The 15,120-nt window shown below is 40.1% G+C and overlaps 1 protein-coding gene across 1 annotated transcript in view; it reads right to left on the reverse strand.

The window, feature by feature from the left end:
• Positions 1 to 187: 187 nt before the first annotated feature.
• Positions 188 to 15,120, reverse strand: part of pip5k1bb (phosphatidylinositol-4-phosphate 5-kinase, type I, beta b) — a 29,773-nt gene continuing 14,840 nt past the window's right edge. The window contains exons 5-15 of the mRNA XM_088296589.1: positions 14,558 to 14,675; positions 14,203 to 14,355; positions 13,429 to 13,728; positions 8,272 to 8,474; positions 8,005 to 8,088; positions 7,293 to 7,341; positions 7,087 to 7,171; positions 6,153 to 6,314; positions 5,330 to 5,456; positions 2,112 to 2,238; positions 188 to 1,002 (exon numbers count right to left, since the gene is read on the reverse strand). Coding sequence (XP_088152715.1) covers positions 1,000 to 1,002; positions 2,112 to 2,238; positions 5,330 to 5,456; positions 6,153 to 6,314; positions 7,087 to 7,171; positions 7,293 to 7,341; positions 8,005 to 8,088; positions 8,272 to 8,474; positions 13,429 to 13,728; positions 14,203 to 14,355; positions 14,558 to 14,675 — 1,411 coding nt within the window. The 3' untranslated portion in view covers positions 188 to 999. The remainder of the gene's footprint in view (positions 1,003 to 2,111; positions 2,239 to 5,329; positions 5,457 to 6,152; positions 6,315 to 7,086; positions 7,172 to 7,292; positions 7,342 to 8,004; positions 8,089 to 8,271; positions 8,475 to 13,428; positions 13,729 to 14,202; positions 14,356 to 14,557; positions 14,676 to 15,120) is intronic.

Genomic DNA, 15,120 nt, shown 5'->3' on the forward strand with positions numbered 1-15,120 from the left:
CAGTAGGCGGCGTAGACTCTGAACTGGTTGCCAGCCAATTGCATGGCACAAAGACACACACGCTCACACTCATGCCTCGGGACAATTTAGAGTGTTCCATCAACCTACCATGCATACATTGAACTGTGAGGCCATCACTAATTTATTACACTCTTGTGTTAGAGGAAAGGAAGAACATTTTAGATGCTGATTGTTGATGTCACTTTATTCAGAAGGGTCTCCTTTATAAATATGCATTGTCTTAATGTGATTTATGCTTTTCAGCAAATGGTAAAATGTTGATTTTTCTTTTTATATAATAAATTATGGCATTGACTCACAAGGTCCAGTGATTCAACATTTATAGTTGGAATAACTGAGTTATCAAGACAGCATCAAGATGTAAGAGGATGCATTATTCAGTATGAAATGACCTTCTATGATACAAACAAAACTATCAAAATAATCTATGAGGTCGCTGAGCTCTATCAGGAGTGTTTTCGCTCTTCCAAGTCTGTGTTCATGTGATCCACTCCACCCTGCTATGCATCATCTCTTACTACAGGAGTCCAAACATTTTTTGCAAACTTGTTTTTTCTTCAAAAGAGGTTTCAGTCTTCCTCTGTCTTTCTTCCACCTGAATTTCAGGTGGTCGGAATGCTGTCGGCTAAGACCGTGTGACCATCTCACCTGTCACTGTGGCTCCACTGTAAACATTTCTCATCAGATCAGCAACTAACGGAGCTGGAAAAAAATGTATATTCAGCAGAATAAAATATATAGTAGATAAATATATACGGTAGAGTAGATTGATGTGGAGGCCATGATAAGATACATGAAACGTAACGGCTTAAAGTGTCTTCATCACACAGTGTGACGTCACAAGATGTCCCATTCACGTGACGTCTCTCCACTGTCAACCTCTGGCGTTGGCAATAACAGTGGCAACATGACTGCAGCAGCAGGATAACAAAAGAGGGGCTGATATTGTAGCATGTGGAGGAGCCGAAGATCCTCAGTTCACTGCAAGAGAACAAGAATATCAGAAACAATGATAGACTCAAAGACAAGGATGACAATTGTGCTATGCAATGAATCAACAAACAGGCACTTCCGATGGCAAATCCTCAAAATGACCATCAGACTTATTAAAATAATCTTTGAAAAAATATTTATAACCAATTAAATTATAATTATCCTAATATAGATAACTAATTAGATGTATTTAATGACACGATAAATGTGTTACATGTACACATAAAATGTATTTGACTTTTTTTTACAGTTAATTGGATAATTGATTAATTGTGAATACTAGTAAGTAAAAAGAAAATTTATGAAAAATCAACAGACCTTATTGCAAATATATCACAAATAGAAAAATAACTATTCGACTATTAAATGTATTTGTTTTTGTCTCGTGTAATAATGTAGTTACTGTAAATAAAATTAATGTCATTATAATGTGAACAATTTTACCTATAGATTAACATGTTTTAATATTGAAATGTATTAATTTAACAATATCTAGAAAAATCATACATGCATAAATAAAAGTAAATATTTATACAATGTATTTTTTTTTAATAAACTGTACTTATATTGTAACTTTTTTGACATTGTCACCTTTGAATCATGTGTGTCATGTCATCATCTGTTTGTTCAAAATCCAAAAAGTTTCCTTGCTCTGCTCTTGTCAACAGAAAGACTCATTGACAGCTGACTTCAATTATTATACCAGTAAACCAGTTGTCAAATATTAAAAAATCAAAGGGCCAAAAAGCCATTCATTGGTAACATCTAAAATATATATATATATATATATATATATATATATATATATATATATATTATTATTATTTTTTTAATAACACATGAAAGTTTGAAGATGGTTTGAAAATTGTGTGCAGCAGACATCTCTGCACCAGTGTTATGTTGTGTCAAAAATAGAATTCAAAATCATTAGCAAATTGCTCATTCAAAATCCACAGTGTCCTTGCATTTACGTAGAGAATTGTAAAAGAACGAATCGGACATTTTGTGTTTGCGATCAGACCAAACACAAAGGGTTCTTGTTTAGTTACAGGACAACGGACATATCCGATGCAGTCACTTTATGTTGCCCAACTGACCAAGTAGACGTCAAGAACCGATCCATCGTCACGGTCCAGGTCCACGTCCATGATGGTGCTGTGCTCGGACGTCAGACAGATGGCGCTGTCCTCGAGGGTGAATGTGGAACTGGACCCAGCGTCCTCTCTGGAACCCAAGAGAAAAAAAAAAAAGAAAGAAAAAAAAACAGTTACTTTTCATATCTTGAAGTGCATAGCAGGCATGCCAGTCGGCAGCTGCGTCAACATTTATTATGAGCGTGTGATCAACAAGACTGAGAGAACCAAAGTCCACCTGTCCGCTTAAGAAAGAAAAGTTCACCTCAAGAGTTCATACATTTGGATGGAGCCCCAGACATGACATTAGGATTTTTATTGATTTAATTTTTAATTCTAGTGACAATATCAATATAAAATGCTCATGCGTGAATTGTGTACTGGATTGAGGTCACAAAATACTATTTAGCGGCCACAAATTAGGGACACCGTATAAAGTGAAAAATACAATACGGGCCCGGCCAATATGGATTTTATTTGGGGCCGAAGCTAATTCCAATATTTAACAGAACAAAATTCCAATTAATAAGGAGATTAAGATAAATATATAGAGATAATTTGGGGAATTTTGGTGGACTGGTTGAATAATAATAAAAAAAAATAAAATAAAATACGTGTGTGCACAATTGCTGATCACTGTGCCCCTTAAAAATAATCCACTTGAATTTAACTGTACCAAAATATTGATCTGATACAAATAACAGATCTTCCACAAGATTGCAGAAAATATATAATCAAGCTCTACATCCACTTTCTGGGACATTTGTTTGATAATGTGCCTTTTTGACAGGTCAAATATGTGCCTTGGCTTAATAAGAGTTGCGGACACTGAGGGAGAGGGCATGGCGTATATTATTCATTTGCCTTGACTACCAATTTGTTCATGGGAATGATATGAAACCCACAAATACGTATTTTCTGTGCAACGTTATTTCATACCATCAAATAAGTATATTGTAGCCACAGTTCTCACTCCTGAACTCTCTCATGTCCGACGCTCTGTGACTTTGAGCACAGTTTCTTGAAGAAATGTTTAAAACAATCCCCATGTTAGGCTTGATATGAGTGACCTTAAACCAGGTTTAAAGAACGTTCAAGGAAACCGCATTGACTGCACGGCTATTTTGAAGTTCACTTCAGTTCGATTTTCAAATGAATATAGGCTACTTCTTTAGCCACTTCCGTGTGATTTAAATATAATGTAACGTCTTTGTCAAAAGGAAGTTAGGCTTTTACTGGCATATATTTGTTTTCCCTATCAATATTCCAGATTCCTGTTTAAAAAATGATACAGACCAAGCTAAAATTGTGCCCCATTAATACATGTAAATACATTTATAATTTGGACATATTCCTTCCTCTTCATTTCAATTAATAATAATGCGCCACTTCTTTACAGTTTCATTTCATCCACTAGGGGGCAGCAGATCGGTTGTTTTCCTTTCACGAGCTATGGCGACTCCCTGCACAAGCCAGTGTTGTATTTTGCTCTTTTGACACGCGAGTCACATGTTTTTGCAAGAAAAGTCATAATAATCCAGAGAGTGACAATATTCCCACTTAAATATGTTGCATCCTCTTTCCCTGACGTCTCATTGCATGGTACTGCCTCCCAGGAAGCTTCTATTTCTTTTCCAAAATACACTTTCTAGAACAATGAGCAGGTGACAGCACATTGTAGCCCCCGAGAAGAAAAGAGGTGAACCCATCACCGGGAAGTTCATAGCTTCTGATGTAACCCAAGCATGAATATTTCAAGATGAACACTAAAACCCAGTGAGGTAACCCTACCCCGTAAAAGAGCTGTGACACCGCCACGGAAGCTTGAAGAGGTGAAACATATAGAGTGTTATAGTGCTCATGTATTTTGGAGGAACTGAGTCACCTCTTGTGTGACACAACCCTGACTGCCAGTAAGACGCATGTAACGCAAAGGAAGGGGCTACAATTGCGTGGGAGCGTGGCATGTGTGTGTGTGTGTGTGTGTGTGGGGCCACGCCTTTTAAAACACCCACACCCACGCAAACACATAAACATGACCTCCTTCTGGTCTGGTCCCCAAGGCCAGGGCCTGGTGGTGTTGTGTTTTTAAATACCTAACTGCACTCACGCAGGGCAGCCAGCCATGACGAGAATTAAAGCAACAGAGAGGGAAAAGCGCATTGTTGTTGCTCGCAGGGCTCGTAAAGCCACGTTGCAAAAGCCGACAACATGCAGTGGTGGAGAGACAAAGAGGTACAAGACAACATCCTGTCTACAAATAAACACGAGAGGTGTCTTGGCTGGTCCACTTATCTTGCAGAATGCTTTTTTAAATAGAGAGGAAATACATGCCTATGTCTGTTTTTTTATTGAACCAACATACATCATGTCATGTCATCATCAAACCGCTTATACTTTTCAGGGGGGAGTCCTGAGCCTATCCCAGCTGACTTCGGGAGAAAGGCACAATACACCCGGAACTGGTCGCGAGTAGGTCGCAGGTGACCGATCCCACGCTGCCCGCACACAAGTCAGGCACAACACCATCAGGGATGCCAACGTATAGCAGAATATCTTAAGATAGTTTCGGCTCAATGCATGTATAAATGATTCAGTATTCAACAACAAATGGTTTGCGCAATCCAAAAAATGATTTTGTTCTCTCCGATGCAAAGGGCGCTCGTGCATAAAAGTTACCATTCAAGGACATCACAGATCTGCTGAACAGCAAGTTAACATCAAGTGCAAGAACTATTTTTTGGAAACTCCAAAAAGTATTAAAAAAAACAACAAAAAAAAAAAAACAATGCTCATGGTATCCCACAGGTATCGGTATTTGGGATTTATAGTATCGCCGTCATTGTACCGGTTAAAATTCCCAGTACAATAGTGGTACCGGTACTTGGTGCGACACTTTTGATTTTGTGGAGGTGATCACATGAGCTCGCATTTGATGTCAATTAATCCAAACTTTCTTTCTTTTTCCCAAATTTCAGTCTTTGCAATTTGAAAATGACTGCACTGTGACTCTAAAATTCACCCATGAGTGAATGAGTTTGTGGATGGTCGTCTACGTGTGCCCCGCCATTGGCTGTCCAGGGTGTACCCCGCCTCTCTCCCAAATGAGCACTATAGATAATGGATGGCTACACGTGACAAAATCGGCCGAAAGGAAAAAGGACGTGATGAAAGCACTGTACCTTTCGTCTGTTTGGTTGTCCACGCCGACCAAGATGGAGGAAGAGGACAGCGTGCCCATGGAGGAGCCTTTGAAATAAGACGAGTTGGCGGGGACCAGCTCAGGATGTTGGTATGAATCAAACACGGCTGAAAATAGAAAAGTCACACGATGGACGCTGTCACTTCACACGGGACAGCAAATGGAAGAGTTCACAGATTGCATTGAATCCGAGTCTTTGGTGTGAAAGTCGTACACTGTGGAAAAAAATCACATTATAAGCATGAATAAGCCAGGATTTGTTCTTCTACTGCGCTATTTCTGCATTGACCGACATGCTTGTTCTTCATTGTGTCGCTTTGGAGAATTTTGTGAAACAACGTAAATGGCTGGAAATGCAACTTGTTTGTGGATTGTATTTATTGAAGGCTTTATCATTTCAGCTTACGGGTGAGAGCTTCTGTGTGGAGTTTGCATGTTCTCCTGGATCTTGTGGGTTCTTTTCTACTCCAGCTCCAAATTTACGCAGGTTTAAATGAGAGAGCGAATGCTTGCCTGTTTAATGTTCCTGAATTGCGGCGCTTGGAAAGTGTCTTCAAATGACTTTTGGGGATTGAATGTGACGTAATTTAACTGAATAGTAACTCCTTATGCAAGTTGCACAAAGTTTTTACGGGCCAATTAAGCGACTGCTGATGGGCCACCAGGTGCTCGTCATGGTCCATAAAAGTCGACGTCAGGGTGCAGAGATGATGAAACAACAAACATGAGGCTCCTCTATGAGGATCATTCAAGAGAAGCTTTGCACAGCTCAGAAAAGGTTGCTCGGCACGGTTTTTATGTACCTTGTCCATCCAGGCTTGCCAGACTGCGAGCCCCCCACCGCCGGTCCCCCCTGCTCTTGCCCTCGTCCCTCTCATCCGCCTGCGATGAAAGGATCTCCTGAGAGGACGACTTCAGAGCATGGATTGATGTGCGAGTCCTCTTTGAAGGGGAAAATCGAATCTCTGTGCATGCAAAAAAAAAAAAAACAAGAAAAGTAGGGGTGGCAGAAATCAGACTGAAGACCAGACTAATAGCTTTGCTAAGTCCTCACATCACCGCTTCGGCCGTGTTCATTCCCACGGGGGGGGGGGTCCCGCATGGTTATATTTAATATTGACGGCAAGTTCCAAAACAACGGTGTGGAAGCAAAACTCATGCTTGTGTGAACGCCGCATGAGAGCGGCTCAATCTATTGATCGGCTTCAAAAGCTCTCATCGGGGTCGTAATTAGAAACGCTATTTTTACATCCTGGGTTCAATTACTTTGTTGAGGGTTGTATTTCTGAAGCGAGAGGGGAAAACACCTTTTTGTGAATGAATTCACCTGCCAACTATTTTTTTGATATTTCTTTTTTTATAAACAAACCATTCTGTATCATGGAAAATGCGAAGCACAACCACAAAAAATAACATGTCGCTAATTAACTTACAAAGAGTATAAATATCTGTAACCGTTGTTGAATAATTTTCCACTGACTGTACATCACAAATTGTTTCCATTAACGAGACCAAACATGAGATTCTTGTTATGCTGGGATGCCAAAACAGCTCGCAGTTGGCCACAAGCCTCTCATTTTAATCAGCACTAACAACCAGACAATCAGGAAGGCAATACAAGCAACTATTCCTCCGGTTGATTTCATAACAGTGTTCCGCCACACCCGTAAATCATATGGCGAAATTGAAAAAGAAAAATGCATCTTCCCTATTTTGCGACGAGAAAGGCAAACTTACGCTGAGTCTTCCTGAAGACCCGAGTGCTCATGAACTTGAGAAAGCGGCTGGCATAGAAACCGGGTCGGTGCACCGACACGGAATCCTGAGGACAGAAAATGTGTCGGAGTTGATTTTATGATCATATAAAAGGCTCCTTTCATAAAAAAAAAGAAAAGAAAAGAAAAAAAGCGGCTTTGTCAGGCAGTATGAGGACGCGGACTTACGCCATCATACACCAAAGCTTTCCATGAATGCTCCAACTTCTTTATGAATCTGCAGAGAGAAAGAACAAAACAGCTCGTTGCAAAGGTTTATGTAAAAACTTTTACTTTGACACTTCATCAAACCGCAGTTGGTACCCCCTTTTAGCACCACTAACTATAGTTTTGTAGTTTTGCTAAAGTGCAACCTTATTTGGGATGATGTAATATTTTACATTTAAGCGGCTGCCTTAAAAAAAATAATTGGCTTTTCAGTATTTATCCCACTGGACCTGATCTCACCTCAACCAGCCACCAACTCTACAAGTGACACTTTTATATTCACAGACTTGCTATGAGGGAAAGGGCCTCTCTCTCTCCATTACCACAACCTCTTCCTCACTTCAAAAAAATAAATAAATAAATACATATGGTAAGCCAAAGCTAGAAACTAAAAGCATAATTAAAAAAATAAATTGAGCATCAATACTTCCACCAAGCAGATAACAACCAAACTGAAAGCGGGCACCAAAAAGTAATATTAAATTGAATATTTAATTAACGCTTCACAGTGTGTGCAATACTAATTATCCGCGGAAAGCTGAACTTTTTTGATACAGCTCTTTTATGGAACTCAGTCGATTGTGCAGATGCAGTTTAACGTTGTGCCTGAATTCCAGTTGCTTTGCTTCCATTTGCATACAGGATTACATCCCATAATATACAAGCACAGTACCTATAGGACTGCAGAATGTCTATGATGCCAAGAAAGATGAGCAGCTTCTCTTCTTTGTGTGTCTTGGCGGGTATGCCACCCATGCTGTAGACATACAACAATGTTATACAAGACTTTTAATTCCTTTTTTTGCAGCGATCAAACAACATGCACCTAAAGTAAATATAAGGAGAGTGATGGCAATCAAATCCTAAAGTCTCAAAGGTTGAACTACTGGAGATGAAGACACAGCCAGAATGTGTGTGTTCCCCATCTGAGCCCACTCACGTGTCATCTGTGGTCAGGACTTCAGCCGCCTTGCCGTCCCCTTGGATGGACTCCAAGGCGGTGGAGTAGAGAACCCTCTGGCCCACAGGTCTGGATCGGTCACCCCCCGCCTGGCCCTGTTCAAGACCTTCTCTCTGGTTTTGGTCCAGAACGTGGACGCCCAACAGCAGGCTGTAGTCCATGATCTTAAAACTCTCCAGCACCTAAAATGACGAAAAAAAGTTGACATGCATGATACACAATCATTTGCGGATTGACGACCACAACACATCATGTCACACATGCATCAAAATCAGCTACATGCGTCATCACCTCAAAGGCCGGAGGACCGCCAGGAGGAAATGTCTGTTCAAACCGGATTTGAGCCAAATAAACAAGGTGTTTCTCCACAAAGTGTTACACATTGACCCGTGTGAGGAGCCTTTCACCCAGTTCCCAAAGTCTCCCGACATGTCGTCTCCTCCTGACTTGGCTTTGAGGAGCCTAAATAGAGCATGCATTGAGCCGAGCGTGAGTGAGGTGAGAGGTGGGAGTTAGACCGGCAAACAGCGATAAGAGTGACCAAGGAGGTCCTCACCATCACAGTCAGGCGGCTGACCCACTTTAAGGTATGGCTGAGGTTAATAATAAGTGACTGAAGTCGTAAAGAGAAGGTCGTTTGTCGGGGTTTTTCCTTTTCTTTCTCATTCTTTTTTTCTTTTCAGTCGATATGAGGAAGTTTGTGGGGAAATAGCACTTCTCACTTTCTGGGTAGAGACCACATTCCTTTACTCACTTGGATTCAAAGGAACGTGACACACATGCCACAGATTTGAAAGGAAGATGCTTCTGTGTTTTAAATTCCACTTCCATTGTTCCAATCTTCTCAATGAGCCCTTATTTCATTGCAAGACAACAACACGTGTGCGCAGATAAAAACTTCACTAACGATTTGAGATTCACACATGTGCGTGTACTGTACTTGTGTGCAAACACTAACTAGGGAAAATGAGTAAAAATCAAACACTGGCGCTTTTGTCTCAAATTTGAACTTTTTCATATCAAGGATTTTGCATCCCTTCGCCCCCGGCCTATTCAAACTGCAGCCATGCTGGAAACACACACACACACACACACGCGCACACCCCAATACACACGCATGAACAAACTAGTCAGCCTACGAAAGGGCATCGCTTTGCCCCGGTCTCGGCTTTCCCAGGCCCACAATCAAGATGGAATGGCAGAAAGAAAAATACTCTGCTTGTTTAGTTGATTTTGCCAAGCTTTTTAATAAATGATGTTTATATATGAGGAACAAAATAAAAAATAAGCAATTTTAGATTCTGGGAAAAACCTCGGACGTAAGTTGACGATCTCGAACCATGGTGCTGTGGCACACTAACTAGTGTGCCGCTGAGAGATCATCAGGGATGCCATGGGAAACGATCCAATTCATTTAATTAGACTAACAACTGTTATTTATTAATTATAAATATGTATTTGTTCTACGGCAGCAACATATATAGCAGTGGTGTCGAACATATGGCCCACGGGCTGGATCCGGCCCACAAGCGGGGTCTAATCTGGCCCATGAATAGATTTGTTAAATTTTAAATTTCAGTCCAGGCGGCGTATATCTACAACTGCCCAAATGCATGTATTCATTGAAAATAAGGTGTACAACCACATACTTTGATTGGGACTTTTTCCTGCCGCTGAATATTTGTGTTTTATTGTATTAATTTATTGATTTATATTTAGTTGTCCGGCCCACTTGGTAATAGATTTCCCTCCATGCCGCCCCTGAGCTAAAATGAGTTTGACGCCCATAATATAGAGACAAGCAAAACAAGTAAATGCTCCTCCATTAAATGGCGTATTGTAAAATAAATACATCCACCTGTGGCCACTTGTAAAAAAGTGTCATGGCAGACAATGTTAGTTTAAAGATACGACATTACAACACATCCTTGTGTTGAGCATGTAAATCTGTGATTTAGCTTTCGGACCAGGTCTTTGTCATCTCCATTACTTTCAACCTCGTATTTGTTGGAATAGAAATGGATGAAAAGAAGATTATAACATGTGAAGGAGGAAGGTTGATCCTAGCATTCATGAGCGGTGCTGGTTGGTGTAGCCTGATTCGTATGGGCGTGAATACATTGCTCACTTTCTGAAAAGCAAATTTGGCAGTCTGAAGCCACAAAAATGAGAATGCGCTAACACGGTGTACAGATGCAGATGCAATCCCAGGAAAGTGTCGGAAAAAATGTAGATATGCATTATTCATCAGATTTGGATCTGCCTCTTGTTCGGGAGAAGCACAGAATTTAATATCCTCTTGAGTGCATGTTTTCAAATAATAAATGAAACTGCCATTTTCTTTCCTGGTTCAGATGCTATTTTTCTCTCTGTGCCAAGAAACTGTAAAATGATCCTGTAAAAAGCTACATAAGGTATAAATTACGGCATTGGCTATGATAAATAAATCAATAGTTGTGTATGATAACAAATGAGAGAGAGACCTGTGGCCCTAGTTTTGTGGCCAGCGCAAGTCTAGCACAAAGTGCAGTCTAACTGTACGCATGAGAGGAGTGTTTGAAATGGGTGTTTGCGCCGTTGTGGGAGTGAACACAGCTGACTAATCGAAGCGGGCTCCCCTCATTCCCGTTTAATTAACCGCAGGGCTACATAGCGGAAACCTAACGGACTCGCCGGAGTCCATACATGGGGATCGGTATGGAAATAACACTTGTGGATGTTATTATGTTGGCCCATGCAAAGTGGGCACGTGGAGATCAGCTACAATTCCTGATTATGCACCTGTGCGTGACATGGTCCAAAATTTCATATTCACTTCCTCAATATATGTGTTATTCGTCACATTTGACATGAATTACTAATGGCACTGTTTTCATGACAGGAGTATCAATGGGCTGCATGCTACTTCAAGAGCATATTGCTATTGCTTATCTGGACACATGGGGGAAATATCAACTCATCGCCTCTCAGTATGTACACTTTTATGGACAATAGTCTGCCCACCCTCGTGGTTCCTTGCACTCCCCTCATCCCCCCGTTGCTAGGCGGCCAGTGGCCTCCCCTCTGTGTTTTGGTCAACCAGACTCTCCTGGGCTGACGGGCTGAGCTGCTTACTCAGGGAAATGGATAAACGCATTCTGCTTATAGCGCATTTTGCTTCCCGCTCAGGAGGCGAGAACAGGAAGAGGTGAAAATAACAAACTGCGGTTAGCCTCTAAGAGCGGCTGCTATAGGCATCACAGCAATGGATACATTACATACAGCAGCAAATGAAATATTTTTCTTCTTTTTATGGGCGGGGGAAAAATAATGGATCACAATATCAATTTCATTTTAGCATTAAAATATAGTTAACAGTAAACAACTTTTACTGGAATGTTGACCATATAGAAATATAAATGTCCATTTTTCGTGCTATTAATTTGGGGCAGCAGTGGAACAAACCTTAATCTAGCTAGGAGACATTTGCGTGCGTGTGCGTGTGTGTGTGTGTGTGTGAGTGCGCATACGGCTAGTATCATGTCAGGGTGAACTTAAAGAAAACACTGACTTTGCAAGATGGGAGGATGTCATCCGGGCTTGAAAACATTGAAAAGAAAATAAAGAATGAGGACAAAGTCAGCTTGACGGTTAATGATGATTAATGAAGAAGCTTCTTAAACTCAGGAGCTGTCTCACAGTAGTCACCTGGATTTTTGTTGACGCCCAAAGGCAGAAGACATTTGACTTTAAAAGTGGAAAGGCAACAAGAAAATTATACCTCATTTGCACATGATTCCAAAAAATAATGAGATTGTCGGTTACCCAAGAGCGCAACCTCCACGAAATATACCTGCAACTTCACTCTGTTAATTAATTGCTAAATATTGACGGTGTCATTCATTTGTGTTTGTCGACAATAAACATGGAAAATGAAAATGTTAGGTGACCTGAAATCAGCCATAATGTATGTCTTGAAATACAATTCATTAAAAAATGAAAACAAATCGGCATTGAACATTTACTCTCAAGATTAGGCGCGACATTATTTCACAGAGTCTTGCTTTGGAAACAATCAAGTCAGCAAATGTCTCTTTGCCATTGCACAATCGCATGGTTTTAAACTGCTCTACAAGTATCTCACGCTACTAGGATCATGTCTTAATCTCATTCCATGTTTGCCCAGATGTCAGTTAGTGAAACAAAACCACAACGAGGCGACAGCAAAGAGCCGAGGGAAAACTGGGAGCTTGCAGAACACTCAGTATTTCCCAAGCACATGGAGTTCTCTAAATGCAACATTTGTGGGATCTACATGCGCCACGTTGACAAAACAAATAATCAGCATCAAGGCCGTACAAACTAGCAACTGAACTAAATAAATAAAGGAAGGAATAAATAAATAAATAAACAGGCTCTACTTTGTACAAAAAAAGTCTACACACCCCTGTTTTTCTAATATAAAATATGAGTCCAAGATAAATATTTTCAAAAATGTTCCCACTATTATTGTGTCCAGTAACCTGTACAAATAAATTGAATTCATGTGTTATTCTTTTCAACAGGGGAAGTAAAAATAAACAACTGAAAATAATGTGGTTGAACTCGTGTACACACACACACACGCTTATAAATATAATGCGGGTGTGTTCAGTTCATTAACCAATAAAAATTGGTCTTGGTCATAAGTAGTATTGTGTTTGCGCCAAATATACCTTTTGGAATTATATGGCCAAAAAAAAATCAATCTTGGTTTCATTAGATCATAGCAAAATCTCCCAAAATCATGTGGAAAAATGTGTTATAATCCCATGAAACCAAGGTTTATGTTTTTGGCCATCATTCCAAATATGATGAGAGAAATGTTATGTTTTTAAAATAATAACTTACCAGTAAAATTGTTTTTTAGTGTGACTTTATTCCTCTTGTTTCTATGGTTGTATTTGATTCATACCACATATTTAAGTTTATTACGGCATGGTGGCAGAAGACCTATGTGGTGAAATGTTTTGAGACACAAATGAATGTCATTTCCCCACAAATGACTTGACCTGCGAAGGAATTCTGATCATGCTGATGATTAAAAATCACCTGATGTCCCTGTCAGCATTCCTTCCACTGAGGAAAAGCCTCGGCATGAAACGGATTTCCACTTACCCGGCAATCTCGCTGTAGAGTCTTCATCAGGTTGGCGTAGGTCTCGGCATCAAAGTAAAGCCCTTCTTCGTGCATGTCCTGGAAGTCCAAATCTTTGAAGGTCGGACACGCCTTGTCTCTCTCCTTCCTGGACGCTCGTCTTTTGTATGTCGATCCCTTCAGATCATACTTGTAGTGCATTTTAACCGATCGAGGCAGCACATTGTTCATAACCACCAGGCGGATGTTGATGCCTCCCGACTGGATACAGTACAGTCCGTAAAATTTGGGGAGTAAGGTGCGTGGATTCTGGTTCAGGTTCTGTGAGGTGACAGACGCCAAGAAATTGTTAAAGCAATTGCTGAGGACAACTAGTATCCATCTATCTACATTTTAGCATGTTTTGACATAAAAAGTGCTAGCCTAAAGACACTAAAATAAAACACAACAATAAAGTGTAAATGATTTTAAATCCAGGTAAAAAAAAATATGCTGCATTGAACCTATAATTAAGGTTTTTCCGTATTTTTAAAATCACGATTTTGAAAACCATACACACTTCTAGAAATGTTATTAAGCAATTGGTTTTTAGATTTTAGTCTATAGTTTGCTTTTAAATCTTTGCAACTGCTTTTAAAATGTGTACTTTTAATTACTTAATTTGAAGCATATTTAGTTACATGTATGAAATATGCGCTATAAATCAGTGATTGTGTTTTTTTTTTTTTTAAACTTGTTAAGTCCAAACAATGTCTAAACTTTTTTTTTTGCAAAAAATGGGTGTTCATGACTTACCATATAGTAACCAGGAAGTAACCTCTGGAGGAATTTAGCCTCTTTGTGCTGGACTGTTTTAATGATGAACTCATCATCGCTGGTCAAATAGAAGAGCGATCCACTGGCTCCGGGGTTGGTCAGCTCAATCAGAGGCTCATTGACTAATGAGTACTGAAATAGCAAAAACATCAACCAAATCAGTCTTTCCTCAAACTTTTCCCCACACAAGTTGGAAGCCTATCAGAGTCCAAAGTGAGGATAAGGACTGGACCTACGAACAGCGAAAATCAGCGTACGAACGACGGCCATTGAAATGTCCATTGATACTTTATGGGAAGAGTTTGCAATATTTGATTGTGAAAGGATGCCTTACTAGATAGTCATCAGGTTTGATGCCAAACAGGTCCCGAAAGTAGCGAAACGCCAGCGGTGCGTAGGTCTTGAAGCGGAAGTCAGGATAATGATGTGCTGGGGTCAAGTTGCTTCCTTCACTGAGATGCAAAGAAGAAAAAAAAATAATAATAATGTTGGCATAATTTGCCTTTTGATCGTGAGTAAATGAGGAGGCACAGTTCAGCTCAATTATGAGTAAGCATGATGCATTTGTATTGAGTGTGTTCTCCAATTACACTGTCAACCGTAGCAGCTAAATAAATGCGCCTTGTGTCCCTGAAGCGATGACAAAACAACACAAAAAGATGAGAACCTATTGTCTTGAATGTAAGGCAAGAGCTGACCTTTCCCAGAAATGTCGCTCAATCCTGTTTTGTAACTAACTGAACCTGAATGTCAAGGAAACGCATCCGTGTGTCAAGTCTTTGCCAAATATTTCCTTTTCAGCACTATTCTAGTGTACCTAAGGCGAAAATGAATGCATCAGAAAATGGATTTGTCTTCCACAGTGGAACATTGTACTCAATCTCATCAACTTCTTGG

Source organism: Idiotropiscis lumnitzeri, chromosome 1 (assembly GCF_059441095.1).
Source record: "Idiotropiscis lumnitzeri isolate Australia: NSW breed Sydney's pygmy pipehorse chromosome 1, RoL_Ilum_1.0, whole genome shotgun sequence".
NCBI classification, from domain to species: Eukaryota; Metazoa; Chordata; class Actinopteri; order Syngnathiformes; family Syngnathidae; genus Idiotropiscis; species Idiotropiscis lumnitzeri.